The sequence below is a fragment of the Garra rufa genome, chromosome 23, assembly GCF_049309525.1.
Source record: "Garra rufa chromosome 23, GarRuf1.0, whole genome shotgun sequence".
Taxonomy (NCBI): Eukaryota; Metazoa; Chordata; class Actinopteri; order Cypriniformes; family Cyprinidae; genus Garra; species Garra rufa.
This window is the reverse complement of record NC_133383.1, coordinates 25650407-25663044: the sequence shown is the minus strand read 5'-3', so window position 1 is coordinate 25663044 and position 12638 is coordinate 25650407. Positions and strand designations below refer to the sequence as shown.

The window sequence follows — 12638 nt, the reverse complement described above, 5'->3', positions numbered from 1 at the left end:
ACCCTCAGTGATGTAGCCAGTTAAATCGGGAATAGGATGAGTAATATCTGTGGACAGGAGATGAAAATAAGTAAGTAAACCATTTCAGATGATTAAAAGATTAAAAGAAGAGTAGGTAGATGTTTGCTAACCATCGTTGGGCATAGTGAGGATTGGGATTTGGGTGATGGAGCCATTGCGTCCCTCCACACGTCCGGCCCTCTCGTATATTGTTGCCAGATCAGTGTACATGTATCCTGGGAAACCACGTCGACCAGGAACCTCTTCTCTAGCTGCTGAGACCTTCAAGATGATAGGGTTTAACACTTAGTTACAAAAAGCATGTTTTGCCTTGATACTAACGACTGTGAGTATACATTTACAAGAGCTGTCAAATCGATTAACTTCAAAACACTTAGATATGGTCTTATAGCCCTTTTCTGACTTGTGAGCAGCCACAATGCGCAGCCGCAGGTCCTCAGTGAGCTCCTTTGTCTTAGCCATGACTGTCCACAAGCCAACAGCAGAGAGCTTCTGTTTTTCACCTGTTGAGTTGATTGAAACAGCTGTTCCCAATGAATCAGGGCAATTAGGATGCTTTAAACCAGCTTGGACTATTTGGAATGGTATAGAACTTTGGATTTTCCCATAGTCTGTGACAGTTTGCAAAGGGTATGAATAATTTTGGACATGCCACGTTTTGTTCAAATGTAAATAAAAGCTGAGAAATATTTTTTTTCACAATGATGCCTCTTGTACATTGTCTTATTATCTTTTGGGAGAAGCCTGTGTCATTTCCGGTCAAAAAAAAAAAAAAAAAACTTGCTGGTTGAATAAATGTAACTTCAAGTCAGAATTTGCCAGGGGTATGAATAATTTAGAGCTTGACTGTATATATTATGTAAACAAAAACCTTTATTTTGGAAGGGATTATTCGCGATTAATGGATTTGACAGCCCTAAAGTTCACACGTTGTACCTCTCGTAAAGCCTCCGCATAAGAGCTCATGTCAGTCAATATGACCAGCACGTGCTTCTCACACTGGTAAGCCAGAAACTCAGCTGAGGTAAGCGCAAGGCGAGGGGTGATGATGCGTTCAATCCTGCAACAGAAAATCAAACATTTTGGTCCATGTCACATCAAAATACTTTAAAAAAAAAAATTTATTTACTCACATTCATGTCAATTCAAACCTGCATGACATTTTGAAGGATTGTACTTGGGATTGTTCTTTCTTTACCTCATTTAATTTTCGTCCACTTGAAATCATTTAGACTTTTATGTATGTTTTTATAGTGCATATTTAAAACCTAAAAGGCTTTATACAGGTTTCGAATGACATGAGGGCGAGTAAATAATGACATCATTTCATTTTTGGGTCAACTATCCCTTAAATTTTCAAGAAAATTTGAGAAGATACTGACGTAGGATCGTTGGCCAAATTTAAAAAGAGGCACACGTTGTCCATGGACCCATTCTCTTCGAAATCAGACTTAAAAAATCTTGCAGTTTCCATGTTGACCTAAAGATACAAGTAATGTCATGAAGTTATCCCATTGGTGTTGATGTAGATTGCAAACTTTTAACCAAAAGTGCTCCTCACCCCCATGGCAGCAAACACAATGGCAAAGTTCTCCTCACTGTAATCCATCACATCTTTGGACTTCTTCACCAACCCCGCCTGACGACAGATCTGTGCAGCAATCTGAAAAACACATATTACAGTGAGAAAAAAAAAAAAAAAAACAGGTTCAAGGTTCAATTGTTAGGTAATTAGATTAAAATAAAATAAAAATTAAAATAGGCATTTTGGGTATTTTCCACAGTATTGCTGTGCTAAGGTGTGTCCAAGAATGCAGTGGTTAAGAAACTATAAATAGCATTGATCTGAGTTAACTGTTTGTATATTATTTGTACATATGTTTATGTCTGCTATTGCTATATTGCATTTTACATACACTACTGTTCAAATGTTTGGTTGTCAATAAGACTTTTTTAATGTTAAGTAAAACATTGTCTCTTGTGATTATCAAAGCTGCATTTTTTTTTACCAAAATTATTACAATTTAAAATAAATGTTTTCCATTTAAATGTATTTTAAAATGGAATTTATTCCTGTGATGCAAAACTGAGTTTTCAGCATTATTACTCCAGTCTACAGTGCCACATGATTCTTCAGAAATTATTCTAATTTGCTGATTTGCTGCGCAAGAATTCATTATTATTTCATTCATTATGATTATCAATGTTGAAAACAGTTGTACTGCTTAATATTTTTGTGGAATCCATGATCTTTAATAAATAGAAAGTAAAAAACAGCATTTATTTAAAATATAAATGCAAAATATAATTACAAAGTAATATTACAAATGTCTGTATTGTCACTTTTGATTAACTTAAAGCATTCTTACTAAATAAAACCAATAATAACATTAAAAAATGTGTGTGAGTGTGTGTCTTTTTTGTGAATCGCCTTTTATATGTGACCCTGGACCACAAAACCAGTCATAAGTTTTAATTTTTTAAAGCCAAAAAAAAAGGCAAATAGGACAATATTTGGCGAGATACAACTATTTGAAAAACTGGAATCTGAGGGTTTAAAAAAAAATCAAAATATTGATAAAATCGCCTTTAAATCGATCCAAATTAGTTCTTTGCCATGCATATTTCTAATCAAAATGTAAGTTTTGATATATTTAAGGTAGGAAATTTACAAAATATCTTGAAACATGATTTTTACCTAATATCCTAATGATCTTTGGCATAAAAGAAAAATTTATAATTTCGACCAATACAATGTATTTTTGGCTATTGCTACAAACCCGTGCTACTTAAGACTGGTTTTGTGGTCCAGGGTCATGTATAATCATGCTTTTACATATTCAGCTATCAAAATGAAAAACAGAGGAGAATGAAACACTTAAAAAACAACAGTGGTCTCACCTCATTGTGGGGTAGACCAGCTGCAGAAAAAATAGGGATTTTTTGACCTCTTGCAATACTGTTCATGCCATCAATGGCTGAGATGCCGGTCTGGATCATCTCCTCGGGATAAATACGACACTGAGGATTAATCGGCTGACCTACAGAAGGCAGGAGAAAATTGGATGGTAAACACAATATCAATACTCAAAAATGCCACTGATGACAATTTGTGAGTGTAAAAATTTATGTGGCCTCATTGAAATGTACCCATAATGTCCAAGTAGTCTTCCGCCAGCACCGCAGGCCCTCGATCAATCGGCTTTCCAGAGCCGTTAAAGACCCGACCTGTAACAGACTTCTAGTTTTAGCAAAAACACATGATAAAAATTATCACATGACTTCAGAATATCTCCTTTTTAATTCTTACCCAGCATATCCTCAGACACAGGGGTGCGCAAAATGTCCCCTGTAAATTCACATGTGGTCTTTTTGGCATCAATACCAGATGTTCCCTCAAACACCTAGAAATGAAATAATGAGGAGTGCTAGAGATCAGATGTTCACAATAGGGGAAAAAATTTAAAACAGGTATTTCAGAAAGTTTTAGTTCCTGACCTGAACCACAGCTTTGGAGCCTGTGACCTCCAGCACTTGTCCGCTCCTCTTAGTGCCATCAGGCAGAGTCAGATGGACAATCTCAGCATACCTGGGGAACTGAATCAGATATTCAAATGTTACTGATCAACGGTTAACAGAACTTCAAATTAATCCAGCACTTTAGTAATGGTAAATCTGTACAGCGTTATTGAGTAAAAGCAGCCAAGCTGACATTATCATTTACAAGAAAATATTACATATTGTTTTTTATTTTATTTTTTATACTCAATAAGTAAGCAGAGAGTTGCTGCGCCACATTCAGATGCATTATGTTTTTAAAACACAACATGTGTAACAAGGGTAATAAATAATATAGAAATCCAATACCTTCACTTGATCCAAAATCACCAGGGGTCCATTAACACCAGCAACGGTTTTATACGCTGAGCACATAATAAATATCAATGTCACAAGAGTGTTTTTGTAGTCTAAATCAAATCACGAACAATTCAACACAAAGGCACTCAAATTCTACAAAGATTTGATTACATGAACAAAGATCAGTAAGCACTGCATTAAGAAAAATAAATACAGTAAAAAAAAAAATAAAGCACATATCACCTGATAAAATATGACATCATGTTATGGTCAAAGTGTCTTAAAAAGAAAAAATAAAGAAAAAGAATGAGAATGTCATTTGTAATGTATAAAAACATAAACCCAGAGAGAAATAAATAACAGAGATGCTCATAATCAGAAAATAAAAGGTCATGATGCTTAATAATGTGTTCTTCCTAACATTTGTTTTATGCTTGCTTAAGAGATAATGAGATTTTTTTTAACTAAAAATACACTATATTTGAGAATTAACCTCTTTAAATTTCCAATTTATTAAAGCTCCTTGCATGTTGTGATGTCATCAGTGCATCTGATGAAGCTCCCATCTATGGCAAGCCAATTTAACATTATTGGTTATAACTAACTAATCTGTATTTTTATGTTACTAGCACTTATTTATATTTCTAGTAAAGAAACAAGTAACCAGGACCACAAAACCAGTCATAAGGGTATTTTTTTTTTTAATTGAGATATATACATCATCTGAAAGCTGAATGAAAAAAGCTTTCCACTGATGTATAGTTTGTTAGGATATGACAACATTTTGGCCAAGATACAACTAATCGAAAATGTGGAATCTTGAGGGTGCAAAAAAATCAAAATATTGAGAAAACCGCCTTTAAAGCTTTTCAAATGAAGGTCTTAGCAATGCATATTACTCATTAAAAATTAAGTTTTGATAAATTTATGGTAGAAAATTTACAAAATATCTTCATGGAACATGATCTTAATATCCTAATGATTTTTGGCATAAAAGAAAATTTGATAAGTTTGACCCATACAATGTATTTTTGGCTACTGCTACAAATGTAGTAGTACTACTTAAGATTGGTTTTGTGGTCCAAGGTCACAATTTTACTAGCAGCTAATCATTACATAACGCACATTATGGCGGAATAGTCCCGCCTTCTAAATAAAAGTGCCAATCACAAAAGGGTAAAGTCATTGCAGCTGCCATTTTAAAGCTCTGGTTGCTACAGAGAAAGTCAGTTATAAGCTTTTTAAAAATAATTTTGAGACAGTTGTCAGATTTCATTGGTGATTTCAAATATGAATTTTAACTCTAAGATTGGTGAACATATTTGGAAAAATGTGATGTTTCCCACTCAAAGAGATATGAGCTGTACTTGCAAGACTGAAATAGCTTCCCAAGAGGCGTTTCAAAGATGGCTGCTTTAAAGTGACTTTTTTATACTTCTCTCAATAGAGGGTTTTCACGACGCATCACCAATTGGCCATTTTGGCTGCCCTGAATGTAAACAATGCCACTGAACCGAACAAAATTCACAAATAGGGGTGGGCGGTACACCGGTGTCATAGTCAGCACCGGTGTGACATTGCGCCACGACATGGATTTTCTAATACCGTCAATATCGTAATAAATCAATTATGTGCCTCGAACGGCTGCATTTACATCAATAATAGCTAATTCTAAATAATAAGGCATTCAATTTTCTTCAAACGTTCAGTTGTGGTCTGAATACCTGTCCTTATACTATATATCTTGTTGTAAATAAAAAAGTAAAACATATTCGTATCAGCTTTGCAGGTGGTAGGTAAAAGGGGAGTGGCCATTAAACGACTGGTGAAACACCGTGAAGAAAGGTCGGGCCTGTAGCCTATACCAGGGGCGGAGTGGCAATCGGGACGACCGGGACTTTTCCCGTCGGCCGGCCGAAGGATTTACACAGCGGATCACAAATTGAGGGGGCGCGAGGAGAACGCGACCGGCCTGTTTACTTTTACTTTCGATTTTGCGATAACGCACACTCTGTGTGAAGGGAGCAGCACATCTTATAAATTAATAGATATTTGTCAGTGAGTACAAGATTGCAGCAAATCCTCCAGTCTATGTTTGTCATCTCTCTTTACTTTCGACCCGTGATCATTCAAATCTAAAGGTCATTGTACACTGAGTCCGATTTTCGTATGCGTTTTTTTAGTTTTCTCATATTCGCCATCCTTATCAAAATGCTTATTATGGATGCGAAAATGCAGAAAATCAAACACGATCCGACTTTTTTTATGACGGACGAAAGTTTTAGAGGCAGTGTGTAAACTCGATTAACATAACCTGTTTTTTTTTAACGTGCAAAAATCTCGGACGAAAATTTCGTACTCATGCGTGCAATGACATTAACTCCAGCAGCTCGTGTTGGATGCAGGGTTGCCAAGTCCGTGTTTTCCCCCACAGAATTGGTCTACTTTTAAACTGTTGCCATGGGTTGATTTCCCCCAGTTATTTAAAGGTTTTAAATATTGCAGAAATAAAATTTCAATAAAAAATAATTTTTGTTTTGTTGTACACTGTTAAGTAAGATCTTTAGGTTTTTTGCAAAATAAATATGTTAAGAATGCATACTCTCCCATGTCTCGTTTTGATAAGGATACCTACCATTTACTTATTATATTATAAAAAATATTAACTTTATTCACATACTAAAGGGACAGGACAGGCTACTCCTCCCAAAATGTACCAAAAAAAGTAATACCGTGATATTATACCGTCACCGTTCAAAAGATGAAAAATACCGTGATATTAATTTTAGGTCATATCGCCCACCCCTACTCACATATTTAGCTGATTATTGCTGCTGAAAATGGTAAATTATTGTTATGCTTTGGGCTGTATAATAATCGATCAGACCAAGAAAAACATTTGGAGTACTATAGACTGCCAAAAGTTTTAACAAATCAAGAAGAAAAGTGCAAAAAACTGTGTGAGGAACAAAAGGTGTTTGTGGTTGGCCAAACCAACCAGGATTTCCAGGGCAAGAATCCTGACAACATTCGTGTTTGTTTATCATATCCGGACAGGTAGTTGCAATATTGGGCTAATCCCTGCTGAAAAAAACAGCTAAAAAGGTTTCCCAGCCTGACCAGCCTGGAAAAGTGGCCAAAACCCCTCTAAAACCAGCCTGCCGCCCAGCTATGACCAGCTAAAACCAGGCTGGTTGACCAGCTAAAACCAGCCAACCAGCCTAGGCTGGTTTTAGCTGTTTTTTTCACCAGGGATATCTTAATTAACACTGCTTCTTTACCACCTAATAACTTTAGTTTGTTAAAATAATGCGCCCTTTCCTTCTTACAAAGTCCTTCTCTATATGATTTTGCAGCTTCCACACATTTTTTCCCTGGTTTAGAGAGCATATATTAGCAGAACATGTATTCAGTAGTACATTAACCATGCAATCCATGCTGTTGTTTACATCCGAGTATCTCCAATATGGCAATATGGTAAGTGCAAACCCTCTACAGTCACTAGTATCTTTCAGTTTTACTTTTAACATCTCATCTTCTTTTTCATTGTTACAGGTAACAAATGTTACATTTTGGTCATTCAATTCTATAGGGATCTGTGGTTAAGATACTGACTATTTGTTTAAACTAGTATGTATTCCAATTGTTTTTGGTACTTATCAGTAACTATTTAATAGGTATCAGTACTTCTATATGTTACTTAATAAGAAATAATAAGCAATTAAAAATAAGTAGTTACATTAATATAGATAATTCTTACAAGACTAGTCTAAATGTTAAAGTGGCTTGCCATGTCGCCATCACGATGCAGATCCTGCATGCATAAACCTGCATCACGCTGATTTCTAACGTAATATGTGGTGAAAATCCAACCAAACGTTCCATTTATTTTAACATAACGCAATTAGACATAAACAATACGCATTTGCAAGGAAAATGTCCTCTAGTTAGAAAGCTGACCCTGGATTCAACTGACCGCATATACGAATCACAGATGTATCTGATATGCTAAAAATTAACGATAGATGCTAAATGTCTGCAGCTGGAAATAACATGACGAGAATGATTAGCACATGCAGTGAAATACAGAGCACGTCATTCATTCGTTGCGACATACACACATCATTTGATCGCTATGGTGGTGGGTTTCTGTTTGTAAGGGCCCTTCATAGATATGGGGTTATTTTTGTGTCTTTATTATTCAAACAAACATACTGTGTTTGAGAGTAAAACTAATTATTTTGTAATTAAAAAATAAAAGTTTGCAAAAAAAGTCTTCTTAAATCTCAAAAAATAAATAAATTGATAACAAAATTATTTGCAGTGCGTGTAATTTTTTTTTTTACAATCTTTATTTTTCTTTGTGCACTTCAAACACTTTTCATTGCGAAACCACAAATGTTGCTCTCCTTTCTGCTGTCTTTTTTTGCGGGTCTAAACATTTTTTTGCGAGTTGAAAAGTTTTGCTTGCGAGTAAAGCTGTATTTCAGTGGGCGGTCTCTATCTACCAGGGTAAAAAGCTTTTTGCTATTGGTCAAAGTGACCGGTTGACCACGCCCACTACGTTTCCCCGCCACTGCCGTCAGTCTGACTGACTTCTATCAGCCGTGCCGAACAACATGTTGTCTACTGAGTAAGATAGATACTAATACTAACTAATTTAACATCTTAAACCCCGTGACAAGTGAATTTATGTAGTCTCTCTTCTCATGCTCACCCATTTAAATACTTAACGTTTAACGTAAGCCCGTCTGTAGTTCGGTGATACCGTTGAATAGATTTGATTATCCATTATAGCTAACGTTAGCTGCCAGAGCCCCCAATAGTAAAGCGACAGGCCAATATTTTCAGTTTTTATAGAGTATAGCTCCAGTGAAGTCTGGTGTAGGTAATCTTCGGTTAAAAATATTACAGGGCTCTCAAGTTTTGGAAAAAGTTTGGAGTGAGATTTTATCTGTTAGGGGAGGAGCCACTCAAATATTTGCAGCAGCGGCCCCTCGGCCCCATGCAATTCTCTCCAGTTTTTGGTAAAAGTTCAACTATCTATTGTTCATAATTAACCAGCACAAAATAAAAAATAACAACTGGTAGATCTGATAAGTCAAATTCATAAAAACAAAATGTTTTAAATATTTCAAAAATGCATATGTATTAGAGCTGCACAACTCTGAATAAAATGAGAATCACAATTTTTTTGCTCAGAATAAAGATCACGATTCTCTCACGATTCTGGAGAACTTTATTTTAAAGATTTACCCCTGAACATTAGGTTATCAAACAACAGTAAAATAGCAGTGAAATAAGACATAATAAACTTTGCTTTTAAATTTAAAGAAATGTAATGAAAAATAATGTAATAATGTAAACAAAAAAATCACAATTAAACATTAAAAAAATAAACATACAAAGGTATTATGTCAGAGTAAAGAGATTTAAAGATTTAAAGATTCTTAGCTAGAAACACTAGCCTATCAACATTTGTGGCTGTCAACGTGCACTCTGTGGGATGCCCAAGTTTACTTCACCACTTTACAAATAAATCCTAATCTAATCATGACAAACTATATTGGAAAGGTCTAAGGCTCCTAAATAGATATTTCACACTTTTTTTGTGTTACAAATTATGTAGGAAAATAATTTATGACAAAAGTTTCATAGATTAATTTATGACAAGAGAACACCTCAAAAATCTACTTCATAACAGGAGTTCTGACCTTTTTCACAAACAGACTTTCTTGTTGCCTTTTTACCTATTACACATTAGAAATAATAAGAAATGATATATTAGATGAAAACTTAAAATTTCAAAATTCATCCTTTCGAATGCCATTTTAAAATCAGACATTGAATTAACATGGAAAATGTACATCAAAATCATATTACTAAATGTTCTTGTCCATGAATTGTAGTGGACCGCGCATTCTAGGGCCCAGTTTATGGCATGGGCCCCTCCCTGGCCACAATAGTGGACAAAGGTTTGCTACATTTTGATTGGATCTTGGTGGACTAACATAAGCAAACTGTCCAACGCCATCAGATAAGGATGCCAGGACAACTGCCAGACACCTCTTAGAGGGCAAGAAGAGACCTTTGGGGCAAAACCCAGGAAAGCACAGAACTTCCTATTGGTCAAGATGCAGTTTCTGCCCTTCACCCACCTTGAGACTGTTTTCTAAGGTTTGGTCCTGTGACGGTCATAAAAATTCCTTAGGATCTCCAGACGCAGCAGCAGTGGGGGAAACAAAGAGAGATCACAAAGATCCATCCAAATCCATTCATAACTATGTTTTCAAACCTTGAACTGATGCGAACCATAACACACACATCTTATACTTATTCAGAGAAATAAGTATTCACACTGACAGCGATGTGTAGTGCAACATCTTACACAAACTCAGCTGTTAATGGACAAATGAATGCATGCATGACAGTTCAATCTTTTCCCATCATGTTTGGACTTAATGTGTTCATTACATGACCAAATGTTTTCTGATTGTGTTTTGGAAAATGAGAAATGCACCAGTAAAACATTATTGACACTTTTCTAACTTTGTGTTTGGACTATGCAAATGACTTCCACAAGAGGAAAGAAGGGTGGGCTACCCCATGTTCCCCCACTCTGATGGAACATGGAAATGGAGAAGCACCAAATTGCAATCTCCTCCTCATCGGAAAGGTATAAAGGTACCTCTCCAAAAGACACTCCTTGTTCTGAGTCTGAGTCCCGTAGGGGAAGGGACACTAACAGAGCAACAAAGTACTGAGTCTGAGTCCCGCCGGGGAAAGACATAACAGTTACACCAGTTCTGAGTCTTAGGCCGCAAGGGTGAGACAGTAACAGATCAAACTTCTTTCTGAGTCTGCGGCCCGTTACAGGGAAGGCAGCTACAGATAACTAAGTTCTGAGTCTGAGTCCCATAGGGGAAGGGACACTAACAGAGCAACAAAGTACTGAGTCTGAGTCCCGTCGGGGAAAGACATAACAGTTACACCAGTTCTGAGTCTTAGGCCGCAAGGGTGAGACAGTAACAGATCAAACTTCTTTCTGAGTCTGCGGCCCATTACTGGGAAGGCAGCTACAGATACCTCCATTCTGAGTCTCTAGCTCCACAAGAGAGAGACACTAACAGACACAACCATTCTGAGCCTACTGTCCAGAGAGACAGAAACAGACGCTCCACGCTTCGAGTCTCCAGCTTTGAGGCAGCAGCAGATACGACCACGTTCTGTCTGTGAAGAAAGAGATATTTTCCACGTTCAGAGTCTTCGTCCAGCGAGGCAACAACAGATGCAGCACGTCCTAAGTCTCCATCCGAGAGAGACAAAGCGGATTGAACAAGTTCTGAGTCTCTAGCCCAGAGAGGCAGAAGACCAACAGACATTTGCAACAAGGTTAAGCTCCAGCGAGCAAACCTTCACTTCCAAGGTCCAGAGACCTTGGCATTGTTGTGTATTATCAGTATATGATCTTTCTAATTTACATTAGATATTATATAGCTGATTGCAGTTGATAACAAATTATAGCTCATTTATTTGTTTGATGCATAGTAAGGTTCTTCACCTTATTTGTCTCAGAGTAGCAACAGTTTATCTTTCCATAAGATAACATAGCTCTGACATAGCAACACCCAACTGAATCACTCGCATTTTATGTATCTTATGCACTTTATTCCTTTTGCATTTATGGTATTCATTTAATAGTTGATTACTCTTGTCTATCTTTTGTTAATAAAATGTATTTTATTACACTTGTGTCTTCCTTGTGTTGATAATACAGTGAGAGGTTCTACAAGTTAGATATCCCACCAATCTTTCTTATGTGATGTACTCCTAACCGCACATTAAGTGACATGTGATCCAAGAATCATAACGTCATCAGTGATACGAGTACCCATCACTACACTATTTCGCCTTCTTAGTGGGCGAAAGCAGAACTCACTACATAATTGGCGTCCCTATGCGGGCCAAGTTAAAATGAGACGAGTCTCCTGTAAAATTCACTACAGAATTATAAAGATTTAAGATTCAATTCTTAATTTTCATGTCTCTGTTCAAAAATGGGAGTAACAGTTAAGGGGTTAATGGATATGGTTCCACTGCTCTGCTGGTCCATAAATCTGGCAAGATCAAAGTACTACTCTTTCAATATTCAAAGTGCTAATAGCGACTGAATTTTCCAAGCATGATACAGAGCTATCTACACAACTACACAACTTATTATAGCCCACATACTAATAACAGCCTAGATATTTTATGTAGCTTAATTTGCGCGCATTGGGGAGTCGCTCTCTAAATGCAAATAGCTTTTGAATGCGCGTGCAGGTTTTACTTTTGGTTTCGTTTTAACTATCGCGCAAAACTCTCGACGACGCTGAGCGTGCATTCTACAATACCAGAAATTTCTTTAACAAAACCATTTGAAAGTGGGTGGACACCAACGGGATTTTGAAAAGCGTGTCCCCAGTGGAAATTACGCTGCTGCGTGAGTGGATCTCTGCCGCTGAGTTATCATCTGATGTGAATGAATGCCGCGTTGTACAGTACATTGAGACAGAGGCGCCATGAATTGCATCTGACAGAATGTGCGCTGAAGATGAAGTTTAAATAGTTATGTAATGTTGGAGAGAATGGCGAACCTGTCACTGCATCAGCTCACAGCAGTATGTGCAGTAATTAAGCTAGCAAAAGTTTTGTAAAATATAAATAAATATATAATTGGCTGAATCGTATAAATGCTGGATTAAGATCGTGAGGGGGGT

At 36.6% G+C, this 12638-nt stretch overlaps 1 protein-coding gene across 1 annotated transcript in view; it reads right to left on the bottom strand.

The window, feature by feature from the left end:
* LOC141298983 (V-type proton ATPase subunit B, brain isoform-like) overlaps window positions 1-4025 on the bottom strand; it is a 7189-nt gene extending 3164 nt beyond the window's left edge. Inside the window, exons 1-10 of the mRNA XM_073829271.1 lie at window positions 3889-4025; window positions 3520-3618; window positions 3332-3425; window positions 3172-3249; window positions 2923-3062; window positions 1583-1684; window positions 1404-1501; window positions 958-1081; window positions 132-282; window positions 3-47 (exon numbers count right to left, since the gene is read on the bottom strand). Of these exons, the coding sequence (XP_073685372.1) occupies window positions 3-47; window positions 132-282; window positions 958-1081; window positions 1404-1501; window positions 1583-1684; window positions 2923-3062; window positions 3172-3249; window positions 3332-3425; window positions 3520-3618; window positions 3889-3954 (997 nt within the window). The 5' untranslated portion in view covers window positions 3955-4025. The remainder of the gene's footprint in view (window positions 1-2; window positions 48-131; window positions 283-957; window positions 1082-1403; window positions 1502-1582; window positions 1685-2922; window positions 3063-3171; window positions 3250-3331; window positions 3426-3519; window positions 3619-3888) is intronic.
* Between the last annotated feature and the right edge of the window lie 8613 nt (window positions 4026-12638).